The 14221-nt window shown below is 42.9% G+C and overlaps 1 protein-coding gene across 4 annotated transcripts in view; it reads right to left on the bottom strand.

Annotated features, from left to right (window-relative positions):
* The window catches only part of TTC31 (tetratricopeptide repeat domain 31), a 163149-nt gene that overhangs the window by 25200 nt on the left and 123728 nt on the right, over nucleotides 1-14221 (bottom strand). For 2 of the 4 annotated variants that reach the window (XM_033954937.1, XM_033954926.1), the window contains exons 17-18: nucleotides 7425-7534; nucleotides 1184-1222 (exon numbers count right to left, since the gene is read on the bottom strand). In XM_033954937.1, the coding sequence (XP_033810828.1) occupies nucleotides 1204-1222; nucleotides 7425-7534 (129 nt within the window). In that variant the 3' untranslated portion in view covers nucleotides 1184-1203. The remainder of the gene's footprint in view (nucleotides 1-1183; nucleotides 1223-7424; nucleotides 7535-14221) is intronic. The other 2 variants (XM_033954919.1, XM_033954946.1) reach the window with 1 other exon arrangement.

The following is a 14221-nucleotide window of genomic DNA, read 5'->3' as shown; positions in this document are numbered from 1 at the left end:
GGCCCTGCACCAAAGGTGCATCTCGGACATGCTCTGTGTCCAGCGCCGACTCCATAGCCACAGGACGCTTTGGTGGACTCCACTCCTCCGGAGATAGGGTGGCACCCTCACTGGAGTGTTCGCATGCCTCAGCATGCGTGCCTCCTCCTGCTGAGGTTTCATCCAGATTCTAAATTTGGGAGTGGGAGGGGTGTTGCACAAAGGCGTCCATCGGCCAAGTAAGCAATACAGATTCCTTCGGGAAAACCCGGGCTTTAGTTTTATGCTTCACCATGAATTGGGGAAGGCAGAAAAGATATTCTCCCGAGAATGGCATCTCCATGCTCCCTTCAAGCCGCCATCTTAGTCTGATCTTCTCCTACAGTATCCCCAGGTCTTATTTCTGAGCAACAAATACAAATTAACCAATATATTCAGTAAATGTAAGCAAATGAATCTAAGGAATTTACCGCAGATATTCTAAGAGCCAGACTTGTTTAGCCCTTGAAAACAGAAAATGAATGCTTCTCTGAGCAGCAGTAACAATCACATGTACCTCCAAAATATATATAAGCAAGCAAGCAATTAGTCTATGTGGATTATGGTAATATTGGGAAAGGGTGATGGCTCAAATCTTGGAATAGAAACTGAGAACTTTGTACCTGTCAAATTTCTGTGATAGGGAGTTACCTACTGGTTAAACTTGTGGCCTGGGAACCAGGGGCTTATAGTTTATTATTTATAGTCCAAGTTTCAAGTTTTATTAAAATTTGATAAACCGCCCATCAAATTTCTAAGAAAGCCATTTAAGGACTGTACAATAGAGGGAGGGGGGCTGGTCCTGTCTGTGAGCAGAGATTGAAGAAGGAGATTATAGGTTGTAAGCATCTTTAACAATGCGGATTACAATATTACATATGCACAATAAATATACAAACAGATACAAATATATTACAATTATCCATTATAAAAAAACATCAATAATCATATTTCAACATGTACAAAACAAATGATGCTTCAACAATCTTTTAAACATATATAAGTCCATAAGTTCAAACTCCTCACACCATACGCCTTTTATCTCCAGTTATTTTGGGTAGCCAAGCTCTGTCGGATAGGACCTCATTCATACCTGCTAACAGTTTGTTAAAAATTCCCTGCCAGTTACTACTATAGTAACAAATTAGATATACCAATCACCTACCTTTGTCTTTTATGATATTTTTATAAACACAGCTGTTCTCTGGAATTCAAGAAAAAATGTATGGATCAGACCATGTTACTGTGTGCTGTAGGCTCTACAAGGGACCCACAGAAATGATAAACACAAGGCCAGAGGGGAAAAGCAGCCATCACTGCTGCTACTTCAGCCAGGGCCCTAAAACCTGGATATATTTTATATTGCCAGATATCAGTTTAATTCCATACTATCATATTTTAGTTGCTTCACTGAAGCTACTTTCAGTTTGTAAACTGTACAGTTTCATGCCTTTAATCCATTATGGGGGTCTTTTACTAAGGTGCACTAGCTGATTTAGTGCGTGCTAAATGCTAACGCGTCCATAGAATATAATGGGGGCGTCAGTGTTCTCTCCAGAAATTTTTTCCAGTCAGGTGGCATGAAAAAGTAGACGGGTGGGGCGGGACAGGAAAATTAAGGGCTCCTTTTACGAAGCCGCATTAGCGGCTTTAGCACGTGCGACTTTTCATCACGCGCTAACCCCTGCGCTAGCCGAAAAACTACCGCCTGCTCAAGAGAAGGCGGTAGCGGCTAGTGCAGAGCGGTGGTTTAGCGCGCGCTATTACACGTGTTAAACCGCTAATGCGCCTTCGTAAAAAGAGCCCTAAATGTGTACTATTTTTATTAGTTAATTATTATTGTTTTCCAATGCTCAATATGACTTCCTTTTTTAAGGTTTGACATTTGTGCCAGAATATTTTTATTAAATTTAAGAAGTATTCAATTCTAGAAGCAAATAATTAGATATGCGCCCTCTTTCAAATGGTATAGAGGTTTACAAAGGGAAATGCGTTAATGAAGTCATTAGGTTCAATCTAGCCATTTATTTCTGCATGAATTTAAACAACTAAAAAAAAAAAAGATAAATATAGCTCATCCAGTCATACAAGAAACGGCTCTACAGCACTTCTAATAATGTTTTGATCACTAGGCTCCTTCTTGAGGTCTCACTGAGGATATGAAATAGATGCGGTCCCCACTTCTAGACCTCTTCCACATAATTTATGGAGAGGTGTTACTGAGCCTTGAAGGAGACCTGTGTGATTGCACTATAGCAAAGTAAAAAAGTAGCAGATAAATATCATAGTGAAAGCTAGGGCAAAACAGTTTAGGTTAAGATGCAGGTAATAATTAGCAATGTATGAAAAATATTATTTGCTCTTAATGTCATTTGGAAAGCTGCTTGATGTTAATACAACTTTAATTCTTTAAAGTGTGTGTATGGTGGGGGGGGGGACAAAACACCTACGTCAACAGTAAAGTTAGAATAGGTCATTAAATCCAGTGGCGTACCTAGTATATATAACAGCCAATGCTGATCATTTTTAACAACCCCCTTTTCTATATTAAAAAAAGTTATTTTTAGTAATAATCCACGAGTCACACAACAAGGGTGCACCTAGGAAAAGGCAGCATCTTAAACACTGCAGTGAGCACTAGAAAACCAACATAGGCATTGTAAAACTAAACAACCCAGATCCTGCACAGTCAATTGATCCTGTGCAGTCGATGCTAACAGAAAACCATGTCCTTTTCATACACACAGAACAGATACATCCTTGCCCAATATGGAATAATCACAAACTAAAAATAGAAATATGTAGACGAAAGTTAAACTGAACCACCAAAAAACTGAACCACCAAAAAACCAGACTCGCATATAATGCAACACCACAGAAACAGTGACACATGTCCCCTAATACTGTGCAAAATATAAAGACAGTAGATGTAAATTTGAAAAATCTGATACATAACAATCACCACTTTACAAATTAACAAACAGAAATAAAACAAATAATGAGAAATAAGAAAATACCATTTTATTAGACTAATCCATTTTTCAATTAACTTTCAGAGGCCAAATCTTTCATCAAGACAGTACAAGATACCTTTGTTATGATATCCTGTCCCAACCTGAGGAAAGGGGTTTAGTCAAAAAAAATTGCCTTATTTCCATTTCCTATTTATAAATTTTTATCAATACAGTTACGCTACTTGATTCTACATAAAGAAACAAAAAAAATTTTCTTTCTAGATTTTGTCGTTTCTGCTTTAATCATCTTCTCTTCGCTCTCTTCTTTCTATTCAGCGTTTGTCCTCTCTCCCTTCCATGTCACATCTGCCCTCTCTCTTTGCCCCTTCCACCCAGCCTCTGCCCTCTCTCTCTCTTTCTACCCTTTCCATCTACTGTCCACCCATCCAGTGTCTGCCTTCTCTCTCTTCCATAAGGCATCTTCCCTCTTTCTCTGCTCCTTCAAATAAACTGTATATCTTGTGCAGTTTCTCGCCTTTGTACATATTCATTTCAGCTTCACCCCTCTCCATTTTCTTGTCTCCACCCTCTCCCCTATGCTCTGGCATCTCTCTCTTCTCCTTTCCTTTCTTCCTTCCTTCCCACTCCATCCCATAGTCTGGCATCTCTAGCTCTTTCCCTTCCCTCCCCCCCATGCCCTGGCATCTCTCCTCTCCTATCTCCCCCTCTCTCTCCATGCTCTGACACCTCCTCTCCTTCCTTTCCCTCTAGTCTGGCATGTCTCCTTAGTTTCCCTTCCTCCCCCCATGCCTTGGCATCTTTCTCCACTCCTTCCATCGCCCCCTCCATTATCTGGCATCTCCTCTACTTACTTCCTATTCCCAGGTCTGGCATCTGTCTCCTCCCCCTCATATTCCCTTACATCTCTCCTTCCCCCTTCATGGTCTGGTATCTCATTTTCTTTCCCTCCCTTCCATAGTCTTGGCATCTCTTTCCTCTCCTCTCCCTTCCCTGGTCTTCCTTCCCTCTCTCTCCCCAATTAGGTGCAGCAGCATTTTTCTACCCCCTTCCCAAAAGGGTGCAGCAGCAGCAGCTTCTCTTTCTCCCCCCCCAATTGGTTGGAGCAGCAGCATTCCCAGCATCCCTCCCAGAAGATTCGCTATAGGCTAAGGTGGGAGAAAGGACAGCGATGGAGGGAAGCTTACAACTTGATGTTCTTTCTTGCTTCGGGCTTTCCTCGCTGCCGGTTCCTGCCTTCGCAGAAACATAAAGTAGGCAGAACCCAGCAGTGAGGAAGGCCCGAAGCAAACAAGAACACCAAGTTGTAAACTTCCCTTCCTGCCCTATCTCCCACCTTAGCCTGTAACAAATCAAACCCATGCTCTGGGACTTCCCTTCCCTTCTCTTCCCTCCCCCCCAGGACGTAACTTCCGTTTTTGGAGGAGAACAAAGGGAAGCTGGCATGCACAGTGTTACCATAAGAGCCCCAGAGCATGGGTTCAAGTTGCTTGCTAGCGCTTAAAAAAAAAAAAAGCTGAGGGGAATTCGCAACTCTACCTATGCACTTGCCCTGCATAGGCACTTCTGGCTAAATCTTTTATAATGGCACATAAGTGGCCCTGGAAGCAGATGTTTATGCATAACTTTATACCAGTTCTGAGGTAAATGTAAACACCAGAGGTCTTGGACCTTTGCCCGTTTCCTCTGCCCCTGGCAGTCCAGCATCTTGGTGCTTTCCATCTTCTTCTCATAGTTCAGTATCTCCTTGTTCCCCTGTGTTCTCATTCCCCTTCCCTGGCAGACCAGCATCTTGTCTCTCCCCTGCTTGGTGGTCCAGTATCTCCCCTTTCTCCTTGGCCTGTTCCTTGCTGTTTAGCCAGATCTGAGCAGACAGGTCTGCAGCTGAAAATTGAAGTACAGGGCCTCCTATGTGTTCAAGACTATAACAGGAAGTCATGAAGTAGGAACACAGTGGGCTTCCAGCATACATAGATTAAAGTGAAAGCCCCACTTTCTTGATTATCTGGCCGTCATGCCCCCCTCCCCCCCTTCCCGGCGCACACAAGAATCTCTCTCTTCCCTGAGGTGGATGTCAGCTGCCGCAGCTGTTGGCAGCTGCAGGCCGCGGCAGCCGAGCCCGGAGCCAGTGTAGATGGCTGAAGCCTGGCTGGAGGAGGACGAGGAATAGCTGCGAGAGCTCCGCAGAGGCAGGAGGTGATGGATTCGGGGGAGGGAGTGGGAGAAGGTGGAGATGCTGGACTCAAGTGAGAAAAGGAGAGAGAGATAGATGGATGAGAAGGACAGAGGGGCTACTAGGGGGACCAGGAGAGATGGTAGGGGATAGGGAGACTTCAGGGAGTGTGGAGGGGGCAGGAGAGAGAGATGGTCTTGGGGAATGACAGAGGGGGACAGGAAAGGGAAAGATGGCAAAAGGGGTGAAATAGGGTCAGAGAGAGATGGTAGAGGGTGTGAAAGGGGGAAAGGGAGAGATGGAAATGGTAGGACCACTGCTGCTTTGGGACACTGAGGGAGGAAAGGTTGGTACGTCAGGACTGCTGCTGCTGCCTCGGGTAAGTAAAGACCCTGTCAGGTGATAAATGCAATAGAGGATCTATGAGGGCCAAAAGGGTACAAAGGAAATGGTGAAAGGTGAGGTGGTGGGACTGGGATCAGTGGGAGGCAAGGTCTGGGCATGATAGAGGCGGGGCATGGGTGGTGTCAGAGTCAGGGTCAGGATATAGGTGGGGCTATTCTAGCACCCATTACTGTAACGAATGTAACGGGCTAAAACACTAGTATATACACACACCACACACACAAACACATATGTATTAGGACTGGACAAATGCAAAGTGATGCACATTGGGAAGACTAACCCGAATCACAGTTACCGGATGCTAGGGTCTACCTTGGGGGTTAGCCCAAGAAAAGGATCTGGGTGTCATCGTAGACAATACAATGAAACCTTCCGCCCAATGTGTGGTCAAAAAAAGCAAACAGGGTGCTGGAAATAATTAAAAAAGGGATGGTTAACAAGACTAAAAATGATATAATCCCCTGTATCACTCCATGTTGTGACCTAATCTGGAGTAATGCATTCAATTCTGGTCTCCTTATCTCAAGAAAGATAACAGCACTAGAAAAGGTTCAAAGAAAAGCAACCAAGATGATAAAGGGGATGAACTCCTCTCATATGAGGAAAGACTAAAAAGGTTACGGCTCTTCAGCATGGAAAAGAGACGGCTGAGGGGAGATATGATTGAAGTCTACAAAATCCTGGGTACAAGTGGATTGATTTTTCACACTGTCAAAAATTACAAAGTCTAGGGAACACTCGATGAAGCTACAGGAAAATACTTTTAAAACCAATAGGAGGAAATATTTTTTCACTTAGAGAATAGTTAAGATCTGGTACGCATTGCCAGAGGTTGTGGGAAGAGTAGATTGTGTAGCTGGTTTAAAAAAACGTTTTGGACAATTTCCTGGAGGAAAAGTCCATAGTCTGTTATTGAGAAAGACATGGGGGAAGCCACTGCTTGCCCTGGATTGGTAGCATGGAATGTTGCTATTCCTTGGGTTTGGGCCAGGTACTAGTGAACTGGATTGGCCACTGTGAGAAGAGGCTACTGGGCTTGATGGACCTTTGGTCTGACCCAGTAAGGCTATTCTATTCTTATGTTCTTATGACTGCACATCAATCGGGATTTACACTGCAATTAATAATTGCATGCTGCCTATCTTCTGCCTCCCTCCTGTCCCTACTCTACTGTACATGGTCCAGCATCTCTCCTTCCCCTCCTGAACCTGCCAACGCTCTCCTTCCTCACCCTCACCACCTTTTGAAATGCTGCAAGTCTTCAGCCTTGCAGCACCAACAAAAGCTGTACTCAAAGGCTGCCTGCACCAAGCCTTTCCCTATGACCCATCGTGCCCTTCTGAAAACAGAAAGTTGAGTATTTATTATAAATATACATACACAAACATACACACACCTCTCCATCTCCCCTCTCAACTGCAGGATTTATTGTATATTATGGAGCATAAGCAGAAGACCTAATCCCCCCAAAGCAGGGTTTCTCAACCTAGTCCTCAGGACATGTCATACCAGTCTGGTTTTCAAGATATCCATAATGAATGAGTAGGAGAAAAATTTGCATGCATTGCCTCCACTGTCTATGCATTGTGGGTATCCTGAAAACTTGACTAGCTAGGTGTGTCCTGAAGTTCAAGTCAAAAACCTCTGCATTAACAAAATCAATGCAAAACTCATGCACAAACACTATCCTGCAGAGGAGAATCTAACACAATGACAGTAGGTGAAAACAATCAATTTATAGAAGTTATACAGTGCAGAAGAATTAGTACAAGTGAAGAGGTAGATCCCTTTTGGGGTTGTATGCCCCACCTTCAGCCATACCACACCTTTAATTTAAAGCAACAGGGAAGACATACTTTGGTAGAGGTTTCTGTGCCAGGTTGGTTCGTGCTGCTCCAAGGGTTATATTTGCATGTTCAGGATTCCTCAATTGTAATAGAAATGTGGTTCCTTCTACATGAATACCCTGTTGAGAAACCATGAAGAACTTCAGGATCATACATATTCATTCATCCTCTCTTTTACTTTACCTGTCACCTGATTTCTAGATCTATCTTGAATTTGAATTTTAGGTTTAATTATTCACCTTTTCCAAATCTATGCACAGGGTGAGTTAAATTCAGGGGATTTATAATCTAAGTTGGGCTTGAACTAAAAGAAGTAACTTCTTCAGTGTCACAAGGTGCAGTAGAGCAGGGGTAGGGAACTCCGGTCCTCGAGAACCATATTCCAGTCGGATTTTCAGGATTTCCCCAATGAATATGCATGAGATCTATTTGCATGCACTGCTTTCAATGCATATTCATTGGGGAAATCCTGAAAACCCAACTGGAATACGGCTCTCGAGGACCAGCGTTCCCTACCCCTGCAGTAGAGGAAGCAGCAGGATATGAACCTTAGCTCTCCTAATTCTCAATCTCCAACCAGTAGGTTACTTGTCCAATCTATAAATTAAGTATCTGGTTGTCTCCCTAGGTTTGTCACCTACAAATGATTTTTCATGTATGTGCCCCTGGAACATGCAACCAAACATGCAACACATAGAGATTAAGACAAAAACAGTCCTGAGTAAACATGTATTGATTTCTTCTTTTTTACCTATGAGAGGTCCGACATCTGCTTTCAGTGATGTTCTGGCCAAACTAAACACCAATGGACTCAAGAGTCACTACTACCACACATCTGAGTTGGGAAATGCATCCAGATCAACATAGGACACTAATCCCCTGGAAAACTTGGGCCTCATTCAACAAGCATTTTGAACTATGCTATGTTTATGAGAAAAAGCTTTATTGATTTGGCTATCCTGAACAAACAAGCATCATGACTAAACTCAAATATAGATATCACTGAACAAGAATTGCTGTCTTCTGCCTTTCCCCACCCCAAGGCAACCAAATATAGCAAAGATATTCACCTATAGAAGATGTTCTCCAAGGACAGCAGGACAGGGGTACTGGCACTATATGGCTTAAAATGATTGCGCTAGACCAGTGGTCTCAAACTCAAACTGTTTGCAGGGCCACATTTTAGGTACTTGGAGGGCCTCAGCAAAAAAATAGTTAATGTCTTATTAAAGAAATGACATTTTTGCATGAGGTGAAACTCTTTATAGTTTATAAATCTTTCCTTTTGGTTACGTTTTAATAATAATATTGTAATTTATAGCTAAAGAGACATATGATCAAGGAAACTGTTTTATTTTACTTTTGTGATTATGATAAACATACCGAAAGCCTCAAAATAGTACCTGGCGAGCCACGAGTTTGAGACCACTAAGCTAGACTGAGCTAGAAGGTTTGTCAGAGGACAGCAGAGCATAATAAGAATAAGATATAGGAAAAGGGGGTAGATGATTGTATGTTTATTTCACTGGGCCCCGATAATAAAGGTTTGAAGATCAGTGATCCAAAGAGAAGCCGCCACAGCCATGCTGAAGAATATGTTTCTTGGTAAATATTGGTAAGATGATACATCACCAGTATTTGGCTCAATTTGATTCCTGTTTGAAGATAAGTTTCATAAATAGCATTGTGATATGCTTTCTGAATGTTTGTTGTTGCAGCTCAAGGTTTGGCAATGTGGAACCTCAATCCTGAAGAAGGTGGTGAAACGTGAATTCATGTTGGGAGGGGTGATAAACATACAAAGATAAGTTTCATATTATCATTATATATCAATATGATTTAGAAGAAGATTGGAAAAAGTATATGTCCTTACACACACAAAAAAATGGATCAACGAAGGTTTGAGCTGTATTTCTGCAGTTATATACTCTGACATCCATCTTAAGAGCTTTGATCAATATATATAAAAAATTAGTATGAAAGTTTATTAAGTTTTTGGAATCAATTTTTGGATTGGATTTTGGTGGATTCTGAATTAATATAACATTGCAACACAGTAAATGATGGTCATAACCTTCATCAAGACAATGTTGAACCAACAATCTAGTAATTATTCATTTTACTTGCTAAGTTCCTCTATAAGATGTTATAAGAACATAAGAATTGCCGCTGCTAGGTCAGACCAGTGGTCCATCGTGCCCAGCAGTCCGATCACATGGCGGCCCCTAGGTCAAAGACCAGTGCCCTAACCGAGACCAGCCCTACCTGCATACGTTCCGGTTCAGCAGGAACTTGTCTTTGCCTTGAATCCCTGGAAGGTGTTTTCCCTATAACAGCCTCCAGAAGAGCGTTCCAGTTTTCCACCACTCTCTGGGTGAAGAAGAACTTCCTTACATTTGTACAGAATCTATCCCCTTTTAACTTTAGAGACTGCCCTTTCGTTCTCTCTACCTTGGAGAGGGTGAACAACCTGTCCTTATCTACTAAGTCTAGTCCCTTCATTATCATGAATGTTTCGATCATGTCCCCTCTCAGTCTCCTCTTTTCAAGGGAAAAGAGGCCCAGTTTCTCTAATCTCTCACTGTACAGCAACTCCTCCAGCCCCTTAACCATTTTAGTCGCTCTTCTCTAGACCCTCTCGAGTAGTACTGCGTCCTTCTTCATGTACGGCGACCAGTGCTGGACGCAGTATTCCAGGGTGTACCATGGCCCGGTACAGCGGCATGACAACCTTCTCCGATCTGTTTGTGATCCCCTTCTTAATCATTCCTAGCATTCTGTTCATCCTTTTCACCGCCGCCGCACATTACACGGATGGCTTCATCGACTTGTCGACCAGTACTCACAAGTCTCTTTACTGGGGGGGTCTCTCCAAGTACTCAGCATACTTCATGACAACCAATCAGGTTTTCGTTCCGGAAACAGCATGGAAACAGTTATTGCTTCATTGCTGGATTCCCTCCTGAATTTATTCAGCCAGGGTTCTAGTGCACTAATCCTTCAGTTAGACTTGAGTAGTGCCTTCGATTTAGTCGATCATGCTATCCTAATTGACTGCTTGGAGACAATTGGCCTCTCCGGTAATGTATTAAAATGGTTCCAAGGTTTCTTGACTAAACGATCGTACCGAGTCGATAATAACCAATCCTCCAGCTGGGTAAACCAATGCGGAGTCCCACAGGGTTTCCCCCTTATTCTCCACTCTGTTCAACATTTACCTAGCCTCACTGGCAAATCTACTGCAAAAATTAAAAATCAAATTTTACATCTATGCCGATGACATCACCATAGTCCTTCCCCTAACAAGCCTGACTCCTAAAACCAAGAATCATCTGGCATCAACTTTAAAGCAAATTGAATCATGGATGACTGAGTTCAAACTGAAACTCAATGCTGAAAAAACCAAATTCTTCCTGGCGAGCCCGAATGACAAAATCAAAGATACTTCAATTTCCCTGAACGGTCAGAACTTCCCTATTGTCGATTCCATAAAAATTCTGGGAGTGACACTGAACCGTTACCTCATATTCACACAGTTACTGATCAAAAAAGCTTCTCGACACTGTGGAAACTAAGAACCATCAGAAAGTACTTCGATACAGCATCATTCCACTCACTAGTGCAATCCTCCATTTTAAGCCTGCTCGACTATTGCAACAGAATTTACCTGGGGTCTCTGAAGAAAACATTCAAAGACTCCGAATCACAAAATTCGGCAGTGCGACTGATTTTCAGTATAAAAAAATGGGATCACATAACCCCCTAACACCAAAAACTTCATTGGCTGCCCCTAGAAGCAAGAGTGTTGTTCAAATTTGCCTGCCTATGTTTCAAATCTATTCTTGGTTTGGCTCCCTTATACCTGGTCTCCCATTTTAAATTGGATTGTTCCACCAGGCCTACACACAGAATACATAGCCACCCCACAATAGCCACCCCACAATAAAAACTTGCCAATACAAAAGATTCCTTGACAGAACTCTTGCTTTCCAAGCAAGTCAACAGAACGGCTGGCTAGGCAACATCATCAAGCACTCCTCATCCTATCTTAACTTCATAAAACTAGTTAAAACCAACCTGTTTAACCAATTTGTAACCAAGAACTCTTAAAGCCTTATCCCTGTATAATAATAATAATAATAATAATAATAATAACAGCTTATATATCGCAATACCGTGAAGTTCTATGCGGTTTACAAAGATTAAGCAAAGGTACAAACTGATTGACTTTAAGAGGGGAGGAAGAAATAGGGTTAATAGGACAGGAAATCCATTTTTGAGGAGAGAGTGATCAATAGAACAAGTTAATCGCTATAGAGGGGAGAGAGAAGAGAGGATCAGTTGTCTAGATACTTTAGGAACAGGTGTGTTTTCAGACGTTTCCTAAATTCCTCATAAGTAGTGGGCGAAAGCAATTGTTCTAGGTCTTTACCCCATGATGCTGCTTGGTGCGAGAGAAGATGTTCATGGTGTTTTTTCAGTTTACAACCTCTCACTGGGGGGGAAACGAAGTTGGAATGTGAGCTTCTCTTGTGTCTGTTGGCTGAGAAGACGAAAAGGTCAGTTATATATTTAGGGGCAAGTCCGTGTAGTGCTTTGAAGCAGAAGCAGGCAAATTTAAACTTTACGCGCACCTCCATTGGCAGCCAATGCAGCTGCCGGTAACAGTGGCGTACCTAGGGTATGTGGCCCATCATTTTTTGACACCCCCCCCCATATAAAAAAATATTTTTTGTAATGACCATGAAACGGAATAAATGGTCAGAATAGAAACAGGCAGTGAAAATTTTCTTATACAGTGGTGCCTCACACAACGAACTTAATTGGTTCCAGGAGCAAGTTTGTTATGCGAAAAGTTCGTTATGTGAAACGCGTTTTCCCATAACAATACATGTTAAAAAAAATAATTCGTTCTGTAGCATAAAATATGCTAAGATGACATAAAAAAAGATAAATTTTTTGTTATTATTTTTATTTAGATACATCTAAAAACATACATCTCCCTGTCCTTTTACTTCCACTATCTTCCTATCCCATCTCTATTCCCTTTTGTCCCTCTCCCCATGATCAATCATCTCACCACCTCTCTCTGCCCTCACCCTCAGGGTTCAAGATTGCTTCCACTCTTTTTCCTGTTGTTCTCTCTGCCTGTCACCCTATGATTTAGCATCCCTTCTGCCCTTGTCCAATATTTCCCCTTCTCTCCCTCCCTCTCATCCCCTGCTCCAACATGTGCTTTCAGCGGCCTTCTCCCCCCTTAAGCGTCTTTTCTTCTCCACTCCACCTTTCCTCCCTCCCTGCCTCCACCTTTGTGGCGCTTTTGCACCCGACCGACAACAGAACAGGCCCGGTCGGACAAATCTCCCTGTCCTGTAGCCGCGAATCTAAATTACCTTCTTACAGCAGCTGGATTATTGAAGCTGCTGTAAGAGGTAATTTAGATTCGCGGCTACAGGGCAGGGAGGTTTGTCGGCCGGGCCTGTTGTCGGTCGATCGGGGGACCTGACCAGCTGTGCACATTCTTCGGGGCGGACCGCCCCCTCCCCCCTCTTTCGTTCGCCATTGCCTTCTTCCTACCTGCCCTGCCGCAGCCGCACACAGCCGACCGGAAGTCTTCCTGATGTCAGCGCTGACGTCGGAGGAAGGGAGGGCTTTGCTTAAGCCCTCCCTCCGACGTCAGCGCTGACATCGGGAAGATTTCCGTTCGGCTGTGTGCTGCGACAGGGCAGGTAAGGAGAAGGAGACTACCCTCGCGGCTCGACCAACCCCGCTGCGATCCAACCCCGCAGGAACCCCGGAAGGATGCAGCTCGGGCGACTTCGTTGTGTGAAACGAAGTCCGTTGTACGAATCAAGACATAAAGTTCGTTGTGCGCAGCGTTCGCTGTGCGAGGCGGCCGTTATGCGAGGCACCACTGTATTCCAAACATAACATAACATAACATAAATTATGTCTGAATTGTCATGACATCAGAAGTACATATGGAGTAGTTGCAGGTGATGCTTGGGACAGTTCTGATTGTGTTAGTTCGGTTTTATGTGTTTTTTGAATAGAAGGGTTTTTATTTCTTTTTGAAGGTTTTGCAGTCTGTGGTCGATGTCAATTGGTTGTAGAGTTGGGGGTCGAGTGTTGCAGCTCGAATGGCTAGGAGGTTGTCGAACAGTTTTTTTCCTTTTGACGTTTTTGGTTGGAGGGTGTGTGAATGGTGCGTGAGTTCTCCTATGTCTGTTTGAAGTGGATTGAATTATTTAGCTGAAGAAATTAGTTACCCCCTCATCCCACACACATTAATTCTCTTCCATTTTTGTTCCCATTATAAAAAACACTGATAAGTTCCCAGAAAAAAAATACATTAAAATAAGAAGTGAAAACAAAGGCCCCTACAGATGAGAACATAACATAAGAATAGCCTAACTGGGTCAGACCAATGGTCCATCATGCCCAGTAGCCCATTCTCATGGTAGCCAATCCAGGATACTAATACCTGGTCAAAACCCAAAGAGTAGCAACATTCCATGCTACCGATCCAGGGCAAGAAGACACTTCCCCCATGTCTTAATAACAGATTATGGACTTTTCCTCCAGGAATTTGTCCAAATCTTTCTTAAAACCAGCTACACTATCTGCTTTTACCATAACTTCTGGCCACTTCATTTTTAAGTTTAGATCTTTACTTTCAAACAGAGACCTTGCTAGATGTCAAATACAGCACAAGGTAACTTCACATGGACTTAGCTGTGCAGGAAATGTGAATCTCCTCATACACCCATCATATAGTGCAAAAATGTGCAAAGGTCTGTTTTTTT

This window comes from Geotrypetes seraphini, chromosome 1 (genome assembly GCF_902459505.1).
Source record: "Geotrypetes seraphini chromosome 1, aGeoSer1.1, whole genome shotgun sequence".
NCBI classification, from domain to species: Eukaryota; Metazoa; Chordata; class Amphibia; order Gymnophiona; family Dermophiidae; genus Geotrypetes; species Geotrypetes seraphini.
This window is presented reverse-complemented; position numbering and strand designations above follow the sequence as displayed.